Source organism: Gossypium hirsutum, chromosome A05 (assembly GCF_007990345.1).
Source record: "Gossypium hirsutum isolate 1008001.06 chromosome A05, Gossypium_hirsutum_v2.1, whole genome shotgun sequence".
Taxonomy (NCBI): Eukaryota; Viridiplantae; Streptophyta; class Magnoliopsida; order Malvales; family Malvaceae; genus Gossypium; species Gossypium hirsutum.
Window position 1 is genome coordinate 34,116,799 of NC_053428.1, and position 10,516 is coordinate 34,127,314.

At 30.2% G+C, this 10,516-nt stretch overlaps 1 protein-coding gene across 3 annotated transcripts; it reads left to right on the forward strand.

The window, feature by feature from the left end:
* The first annotated feature begins 203 nt into the window (after nucleotides 1–203).
* LOC107904398 (protein LNK3) lies at nucleotides 204–5,637 on the forward strand. Of its 3 annotated transcripts, none has more exons than XM_041112283.1 (6): nucleotides 204–2,535; nucleotides 3,073–3,416; nucleotides 3,783–3,891; nucleotides 4,498–4,614; nucleotides 4,706–4,854; nucleotides 5,048–5,637. In XM_041112283.1, exons 2-6 carry the CDS (start codon nucleotides 3,082–3,084, stop codon nucleotides 5,172–5,174), a joined length of 837 nt encoding a protein of 278 aa, XP_040968217.1. In that variant the 5' UTR covers nucleotides 204–2,535; nucleotides 3,073–3,081; the 3' UTR covers nucleotides 5,175–5,637. The 3 variants fall into 3 exon arrangements, with proteins under 3 accessions (XP_040968217.1, XP_016686246.1, XP_016686245.1); XM_016830757.2 differs by having other exon boundaries at nucleotides 205–2,535; nucleotides 3,073–3,521; XM_016830756.2 differs by having other exon boundaries at nucleotides 205–2,535; nucleotides 4,534–4,614.
* The last annotated feature ends 4,879 nt before the right edge of the window (nucleotides 5,638–10,516 follow it).

Sequence of the window (10,516 nt, forward strand, 5' to 3'; positions counted from 1 at the left end):
TTTTGGGTAAATTACACCAACAATCACTCAACTTTGGAGTAACCGATAAAACAATCACTCAACTTTTGAAAAATAACAAAACAGTCACCACTAACCATTTTTCATTACAAACATAACAGAGCTACCATTTTCTGTTACAAACGTAATGGAGGTACCATTTTTCATTACAGTTTCACTACTGACTTAACCAAACTACCATTTTCCATCCCCCTCCCATCCCTCTCCCTCTTCTCCACCATCCCCCTACTTTGATTCTCTCTCCCTCTCCGCATCTTCCTCACTATCCTTCCTCCTACTCTGATTCTTTCCCTTTCCCCTACCATCCTTTTGCTAACCGTTTCACTCTCCCTCAGCGTTCCTTTCCCTTTCCATTTTCTATCTTTCTGCCTATTGCTACCAATTTTAAACTAATTTAACAACAAATTCTTCAACGTCGTTTTTGTTTGGAACCCTGCACCTGCAGGTCGATTCAAGTTTCCCTTTTGATGTGTTTTTATATTATTTCAATTCTCCATCAATTTTATTTGTTCTTCTAATTTATTTTTAATTTAATCAAATTTATTAACTTTTTGTTTTCTTTTACTTCAAAAATTAGGGCTTTCCTTCCCCTTTTCCACAATTGAATTTGTTTCACTCTTTTTCATATTCTGTTTTAGAGTTTACATAGCTTTTAATTTGAAACCAAAATAAAACCAATCTTTTCCTTATTTTTTTTCTTACCGTTCGGGAACTGTGGATTCTTAAGCTTCTTGCTTCTTATTAAGGTTGGTTATTTTTTGTGCAAATGAGGCTAATGCCTACAGTAATTGTTTATATTATCAATTAGGGCTTTAGATTTTATTTTTGGTTTGTTTGAAATGATTATCCTTTTGATTGTATTTGTTGTTTCTTTATGATCATCTCAAATTTATTGGACTATAGCTCTTTGGGGGTTGTTTCAATTGATTTTGGCCTTTTATTTTGATCATTGTCATTGTTGAATGCTCAATATGTTTTAGTCATTTGGTTGACAAAAGCTTCGTTTTCACGAAAATTGTGCTTTTTAATTGCAACTTATATTGCTCAGGTGCGTTTCCAAACATGTTAGACTGATTTTGTTTTCAACTTTTCTTGATCCCTACCTACATGAATTCTATTTGATCCATAACCTTCGTTATCTGTGATAGATTTGTGGTCATAATAAGCAGCAGTGCGATTCAGACTCAAGCATTTGCTTTTATGTTTATTGGTCGCCATTTCTCTCCTTTATTGCATTACAATAGATGGTCAAAATGTAATTTCACTAAGCATTAGAGCTATCTATAAGAATGTTGGGGATACAATTATAGATGACATTGGTATAGAGAAAGTCATAACTTTAAAGGATAATGACAACGAATTGAATGACTGGAAGGGTAGTTACCGCAAAGTTTTTGTGTCCACAATCATGCTTTTTACGTTAGCAATGGCTGCAACAACTAGTTTAGGTGTAGCTCTGTTTTTCTTTGTGGGAAGGCAAAGGGACAAATGGACAGGGTTAGTAAAAGGACGACAGGGGAGAGGGAAAGAATCAGAGTAGGAGAAGGGATGGTGGGGAAGACAAGGATAGGGAGAGAGAATCAGAGTAGGGGGGATGGTGGGGAAGAGGGAGAGGGATGGGCGGGAGATGGAAAACGGTAGTTTGGTTAAGTTTGTAATAAAACTATAACGGAAAATAATTAGTGGTGACTGTTTTGTTATTTTTCGAAAGTTGAATGACTAAATTGAAATGTAAATGATTGTTTTGTTAACTATCTCAAGATTAAGTAACTATTGGTATAATTTATTTTTATTTTTTAGCACTCTACCATTATAAATACTATGACTTATTGGACTTGACAGATATACTAATAATTTTACATCTATCTTGCATGTCCAAAAATCTCACTACGTTAGCATAAATGTTTTTTAAAATATTCACTAGACTGAGCTTGATGATTAATTTGTTATCTTATTGAAGAATTATATTTTAATATAAAAAGAAAGTGGATAATGTATACCTTTTAGTCGGAGTGATATACGTATAGTTACCTAGTACCTAGGACTATCAGAATCTGTGCAACTTGCCGATAAATGAAGCTATTTTTAGCTAACGTGGTGGACTGCAGCAAAAGGACCACAACAGCCACGTGTCAACAACATGGGTTACCAAAATCTCAAAGTAATGGTTGGAAGATTAAGAGGTGGAATAAAATGATTACAAGTGGAGCAATGAGAATGCAGTTTTTGATGGAGGATTCTCAACCACTAATGAATTCCATATTATTTCTCAGCCACAAATTCTTTTCCTCTTGCCCCTTCCTGTTTTTTAAAAGCAGAAGTGTGCACCACACTCAAAATCTTTTCATTTCTTCCTATGAATCGACGTTTCTCTTTCATTTGCAACTTGTTTGTTTACTAAGGGGCAAAAAAAAAAAAAAAACAGCCTGCAAATACCACTGCCGCCTTTGGTTTATAGCTTCTAAATCCAACTAGAGAACTAGGTTGTCTTCATTTCCTCAGCTAATTCACTACAAGGTTTGATTCTTCCTCTTCTTCTGTTTGGTTGGTTGTTCTGTTTTTTAGCTTTCTTTATGTATGTTTGTTGGAAAATATCTGAATTTGTTTTTAGTTCATATAATTTGCGTAAGAACTTTAGTTAATCCTAATTCAAAACTTTTGAACTTGGTAAGTTTATTTATTTATTTTTTAAAAAAAAGGGTAAGAACTTGGGTTGGTTTGTATGTATAGAAAATAAGGGGTTTAGTTCTTTTTCTTCTGGAAAATTTTGAAAAATTTTAGAATATATTACAAAATAAGAACTTAAATTCATCTTGATTCTTCATATCCGTATGGACTGAAAGTTTATTTTGATTCATGATATTGCTTGTTTAGTGATTAAAAAGTAAGGGAAGTATGATTACATCATCAATTTTTATTCTTTATATTTGCCCATGAATTATTTGGTCTTGGAGAGTATAAAAGCTTGATGGGGGGTTTAGAGAGTTTCTTTTAATTTGTGAGGGGTTTCTATGATTTTCTTTTGTAATATGTTGTTATCTTTGTTTTTTTCAGTAAAATCACATGGATTGGTATCTCTGTAATGGTATGGAGGATCTTGTTGTCCCCAGAAATCAAGAATTAGAAGATAATATCCCTTCCCCAGAAAGTTGGTCAAAATGGGAATTCAGCCCTCCTGAAAATTTTAACGATGAATGCTTTGGCGTGGATACGAATTTAAGTGGTGGTAAACCCAAGTTTAGCGGCAAATTATGCCCCGATGTAGCTGATGTTAAGGATCCATCGACCTGTTCGAGTGTATATGGAGGTTTCTTGAATCAGGGTCACATTTCTCAACAGCAGACGGATTACCAGCTCCACGATTTCGGCAGATTCGAGCAGCTCGATGACATATTCTTGTACTAAGCTTAACTCCTGGAATTACCTTTCTTGCCTGTGGGAAAATCATATAGTTATGAATAACAGATGCTCGGACATCCCATGATAATTGAAGGGTTTGGAAGGTCCGGTCTATATAATTCTGTTAAAAACTATTTGTTCTTCATTGAAATAAGTAGCCACCATTGCAACTGGTTAGAAGTTGGCTGTTCTTCTTAATATGTTCTCTTTTATGCTATGGTTAGAAGTGTTTTATAACATAGGTTAGCCGTTCAATATTCCATGGGATGTTCGGATTTACTTTCGGTTTCGATGTTTTACCTTTGAGATCATATGGTTCTTGTCTTTTCAAATCATCACTCTCTTTGGATTTCTCCATATTGCAGGGGTTCCTTACTGGAAGATCCTACTTGGAGTGAAGATCTTCAAAAATCGTTTTGCTTTTCTCCTGAGTACGAGTGCGAGATGATGGCAACTGATCATCTTCTGGAAGATGTAAGTTTGGATTTTCAAAGTATTTCAAGCAATGAACATAGCATGGAAACAAGCATAGTATCTCAAAACTTGTACGTTTCGTACCGTGCAAGTTCTGAGCTTGAATTGGCTGATGGTAAAGCTGAGATTTTTCCCTTTTCACCAATGAACCAAATATATATTGAATACTAGGCTAGCCTTCTGTCTGTTATTAATACATGTATGTTGCAGATGTTTATTGTATATATAACCTAAATGCCCTGCATCTACTCCGGTCTTGCGTAAGAGAAAGAGCATCAACCCTTAGTAATAGAGGAGTAATCCGAGCCTTTTATTCGTTTCATAAGATTTTTTTTCTCTAAACTAGCCTAGGCCGCAAAAGATATGTTGCAGGCTTTTATGGCTATATGTTTTTAGTTCAGTTGAAAAATTGATTCCGTGTTCTTGAAATTACTTTTGTCAAAATAAACTCCCTTGGTGAATCCGATGCAGCAGCTTCAAAGAACCTCTAGAAATATCCAGGGCAATCTGCCATACATACATTGCATCATCCTATGCTTATATTATGAAATTTAATGTAGTTTTGGAGTTTATGAGATTAACTAATGAATGTAACTTCTGTACAAGGCATCTTTTGCCAAAATCTTGGTTCCTCCTGAACAGATAACTGCAAACGGACTTGTCTCAAAAGGAATGTCACTTGAAGAATCGGTTTTGAAGGAGCTTGAAAAGGTGACGGCTCAGGTAAAAGACTAAACAAATGCATACATCTACTCATCAACGATTTTTATAAAAACAACTGCTTATAAAAATTTCCATATTTTGATTTGTTCAGCTGTCTGATAAGACTCGAATTTGCTTCCGAGATGCATTTTACCGTCTTGCCAAGAACTCGAAACAGAATCCTGTAGCATTAAACCAACAAGGAAACCTCCATGTTCGAACTCATTCTCCGAAGTGGACAATCTCAGAGGAGAAAATAAGGCAAGCTTTTACTACGATTTGGAGTAATTTTATGTTTTTTTCTTATGTTAAACTTCCTTCTTCCGGTCCCGAGTTGCATGAACTTGGTACTCTTGGCCCTTTTTTTTTTCTTCTTTTTCCATCCTGCTATGTGCTTGTTTAGACATTTTAAGCATGTTCTTGGTCGGAAGATAATTTTGATATATTTTTTCAGGTCTGGGAAAAAGGAAACAACTGAATCAGAGACCAACACCATCGATCGAACTATCGCGAACCTCACCTTCGATAAGATGGATATGAACGTTCGAGACTTTCCGGTTTGCCACACCCAACAACTCTAAGCAAAATTGTCATCGAAGTGACTGGAAAAGCAAACACGAGTTTCAAGTCAGTCGCTCAGAGATCCATTACGCTAAGCACGAAGTGATGCCGGAGTTGCAGACATGGATATGCCTCGAGACTGATGCAACCGACAAGAAATACCATGACTTAGAAAGAATGATTGAAAGGGATGCTGAAAGGAAAAGATTTAGATTAAATTCGTTTGGGTGTGTTTCAATCATTGAATATGTGTATATGTTGCTGCTGCTCTCTGCTCGGCTCGGCTCAGTTTTGATATAAGCATTTGTAGAAATTGCTTCGAATTTCATAGTACCATGTGTTAATTTTGACTCACCATGAATGTTACATAAGTATGTATTCAATTAGTGTGGCCATACCATAATTGGCAACGCTTTAATGCCAACATGCTGAAGTTTCCAAGACCGTTGTTTAACATCAATAAACGGTGTGTTCTTCATTGCACCTGAATGCATGCGATTTTCCATTGTTGAATATGAAAAATATTTTATTTTTTAAAGTTAAAAATGCGATAAAAATATTTTTTCATTTTTATATTTAGAAGTAAAAATTATAAAAATTATTTTATTTATTATATTAGTTATTTAAAAATACATATTAAAAATTAGATTAATTTATATTCACGCCTACCAAGAATTTAATTAATAAAAATTTAAAAATCTAAGAATTACATAATTAAACTATAAAACCAAAAGTCGTATTGAAATCTAAATTCTAAATTAGAACTAAAGTCTAATTTAACCTAATTTGAAATTCTAAAGAATGTATCTTAACTTGAAATCTAATTAAACTCGTCTAATCCTATATTTTTGTAATTCTAGAACTAAAATTTAAGACCTAAAATGCTAAATAATTCTAAAATCTAATCTAGATTTGAAACTTGCTTAAAGTCTAATTGAACTAAGAAACCTTTCAATTTCAAACATACAACTTAAAACTAAAAACCTAATTCAGCTAAAAGTTCTAAATATATAATTTAAACATAAAATTTAAAACTTATTATCCAATGAATGTAAGGTGTACTTAAAAATTTAACAAAACTTGAATTGAATGTAAAACATATACAATCTTAAATAAAATATCTAAAATAGAATACAAATCTACCAACAATAAATCAACCACAATCTCACTTTTTTAGGGACCTGATGAAGCAATAACCCTTTTTAGATTGATTGAAAAAGGGTTGTGTTAGGTTTGCCCTTTTTGAAATTAAATTTAAATAACCCTTAAAAAATATAAGAATAACAAAAATATACCCTTCTAATTTTTTTTAAAAAATTTGTAAAAACCAATATAAATTTGGGGAAATTTTTTGAGGATATATTTGGGTAATTTAAGTAAAGATTTTATATAGTTTTAAGTTTATTGTTTTTCACAAAGAAATGGCAATGGTTTATTTTTGTTATTTTTATATTTTTTGAGAGCTATTTAAATTTAATTTCAAAAGGGGACAGATTTAACATGCAAATAGATTAAATGTTGAAAAGTACGATTAATGGCACCCTTTTTTTTCAATCAATCTAAAGGGTAATTACTTCATCATGTTTCTGAATATTTTATATAATCACACTTTAATCCGGTGTCATCACTAGAAATTATTATTTTTTTAAAAATGTAATCATTGGCCAATGATGGGGGCTGGTGCTGTCAATGTATCTAGTGACAGCGGCAAGCATTGTAGAAATCAGATTATTTAAGTCATGATTTTTAAATTGAGTCATTTTCGTAATTAATTAAAATTTTTGGATTAGTTGGAAAAAAATTTGCTTTTCCTATCATGCTGTTAGGATTTCAACCCTAACCTGAAACATGGAAAATGAAATAGGGATATTAAGATGGGCTTCGATAGAATTGTGACCTCAAAAGAAGATTGGGTTTTAGCAGTACAAAATTGAGGTTCGGCTAATTTTCCCCTCCATTTGCTGCTCAATCCCAGATTCTCACCTTGGGTTTCAATTTTGGACTAAAGGAATCTCCTAAAAACTTTAAACACGTCTTATTCCATTTCGATTTAATTCATGAACAACAACAATTGATTTTTGAATAAAATTAGAATTAATTATTGAAATTAAAACCCCTTTTTTTCATACCTCAATTCTAAAGTCGAAAATACGATTTTCAATGGTCCAAGTATGACCCCAAAATAGTTCATATTTTCTTTTGATTTTCTGGAATCATTATATTATGTTATATTTATATTCAATATTTTCGTTTATTATACCCATTAATATATTACATATCAAATATTTGTAGTAAATTTTATATTATATGTACTGTATTTTGTATCTTAAATACATTATATATTTCATGTATTTAGTATATCAGGGACGAAGCCAGAAAACTTTGTTAGAGGAGACTGAAATTAAATTGTGATTTTTACGATAATAAAAATATAATTTCAACATTTGAGTAGCCTTTATTTTTATAATTTTTAAATAATTAAATCAAAATTTTATTATTTTTAAGAGGTAAAGTGTAATTTTACCTTTTACTAATTTAAAATTTTAAAAATTTTAAAAGATATAAATGATTTTTCTTTCATTTTAAGATACCCCTGCAGTATATATATATATATATTTCATTTTTCGAATTTCAGATAAAAATTAAAAAAAAATCTGGAAACTGTTCAAGAATCAAAGAAAAAGAAAAAAGATTTTTCGAAAAAATAAATAAAAAACTTTCAAAAAATCAATAAAAAACTTTCCTTTCGAAAATATGTAAAAAAAATAACATCAGACGTTTAAGAGAAAATTTTGGAGTGATCTTAGAAAAATCTTTCATTATTCCTTGATACATACACATTTCTTTTTACCTCCAAAAATCATTCCCAAAAAATCTGTGATTCATGGGAAAAGGAAGGAAACTAGCACAACGACAACACGTAAAAGAAAAATACTCAGAAACAAGAAGGAAAAAAATAAATAAAGGAGCAGAGGATTGCAGAACTTCTGCTTCTGCAAGTCAGAAACCTTCTTTTTAAGATATATTTTAGAAAAAAATTTCTTCTTTTCTTTTGCTTGCATGTCTTCTATTTTATGAAACCCTTTTTTAATGAAATAAAAAAGAAATGTATCATCTTTAAAAAAAGTATATTTTGGCAACATATGAAGTTTTCGGTGCCGGAAATTGAAAACTTTGAGTTTTCCTGTGCCGGTGAGTAAACTGTTAAAGCAACGAAGAAAGTGGAGGGATCAAAGATAAAAATAGAGAAAAAGCTTTATTTTTCAGAACAAGTTGGAATGAAATAAAATAGCTGATGACTAGTTTCTTATCCTGTGAGATGTAAGTATTTATTATATATATATATATATATCTATCTATTAAATTTTATTAATTTTAAAATTCGTAATGTTTGTTAAATTAAATGATTAAAAATAAGTATTTGTGCCATATTGAATTTAATAAATATTTTAAAGATTTTATTCAAATCCATAATTACTATAAGAGGTTGTTTTGGAACTAAATGTAACAATTAAAAGTTAATAGGGATTCATATCATAATTTTTAAAAATTATTAAATAAATTGATTTCAATAAATTTAAAAGAGAATTAAATTGTGGAACTATTAATATTTAAAGAATTTACGATGCAAATAATATTTAAATATTCAAATCCATTGCATTGAGTTGATTGTATATTAATAATTTCTGAATTAATATTTAATTATTCAAATCCATAATTTATTTGCTTCTTAAATTCTTTTAAATATTAATACTTCCACAATTTAATTTCTCTTTTAAATTTATTGAAGTCAATTTATTTAGTAACTTTTAAAAAATATTATATATAAATTAATCACAGTTATTATAGGAATAAAATTCTCTTCCTTTTTTAATTTTATTTTATCTAAACACTATAATGATTAAATGCATATTATTTGTGAAACATTTAAACATTTAAAATATTTTAATTAATATAGCATAAATTTTGTACTAATTTTTTAGTAAATAATTATAATATATCTTAATTATTACACACACAACCAACCAATGCAGAAAATTTATTTGACATTTTAATTATTGAAATCAGTTTAAATATTATGATATACAAGTAATAATTTAATGTTTTAATTGTTGTGGAACTATTAATATTTAAAGAATTAATGCAGGAAATGGATAAGGAGATTTACATGATTTAGTACCCTCAATTATTGAATTCATGTTGAATTAATTGATTAATAATGTTGCCATTTCAAAATACATATCGATTTTTGTAACAACCCACAATATAAGAGGTTCCTTAAAATAGATATTATTTGAAGTTAAAATGAAATAAGAGGAGGGCAGTAGCCAATGGTTAGACATGTCCAACTCCCCCTAAATACCCTTTTCTCCTTTATTTTATTTTATTTTATTTTCGGCAGTAGGGGTTAATTCTCATCCAACCACTTAAAGTTTGAAAACCTTAGATATATAGTCCTTTTTCCTAATTACAAATGAGTTATTGCTTTCTTTTCCAAATCAAACTAAAATTTTGATTTTCTCCTCCCTATTTCTTCTACCTTTTCCTGTCCATCTTCTTTGCAAATATTTTCTCTTCATTACTGTGAATTGTTATTGCTTATTCTGAATCAATGCCAATCTCCATTAACTTGTTTTTCTACTGGAATCATACTCGTCGTTAGAAACCCCCAATTAAATCCTGAAGTTTGATCTTGAATCTTTATAAATTTTCTTTCTAACGATAATCTTGCGATCGATTAAATGATTTTTCTTGATTTTTCATCGAAACTTTCAATAATCTTGATGAATCTTTAAATCAATTATTAATTCTTGTGTAAATGTCATTCGAAGGACTCATTTTAGGTGCATCAACCTAGATTTGAGCGCAAGAAATGTCAATCGAGATCCCGGTGTCAGGTGTGTGTTTTTTACAAGTGAATCGACGTAAAACCGTGCCTAGAATAGGGCCATGCGGCTTGCCACGTGTGTGGTCCATACGACCCATGTCCCCCTGGAACCCTAAGATAGTTTGGATATAATATTAATATAAATGTTAATTTGTTTTAGTGATTTTAATTAAACATTTAATTATAGAAATATAAATGTTATGGGCGATAATTGTACAAATTCACAATTAATATTCTTGAAATTTGAAATTAATATAATGGAGGGTAATGAAATTAAAAAAATGGTAAAATAAAAAAGAAAAAATAACATTATCATGATTTATATGGAGAGGTAATTAAAGTTTTTATCATATATACGTTTGACACGAGTTTAAATCAATGTATGTTGAAATTAAAAATAATTTAGTTATAATTACTAATGTTAAATATTTGTGATTAGTTAATTTCAAATTGGTTTTTATAATCAATAATATT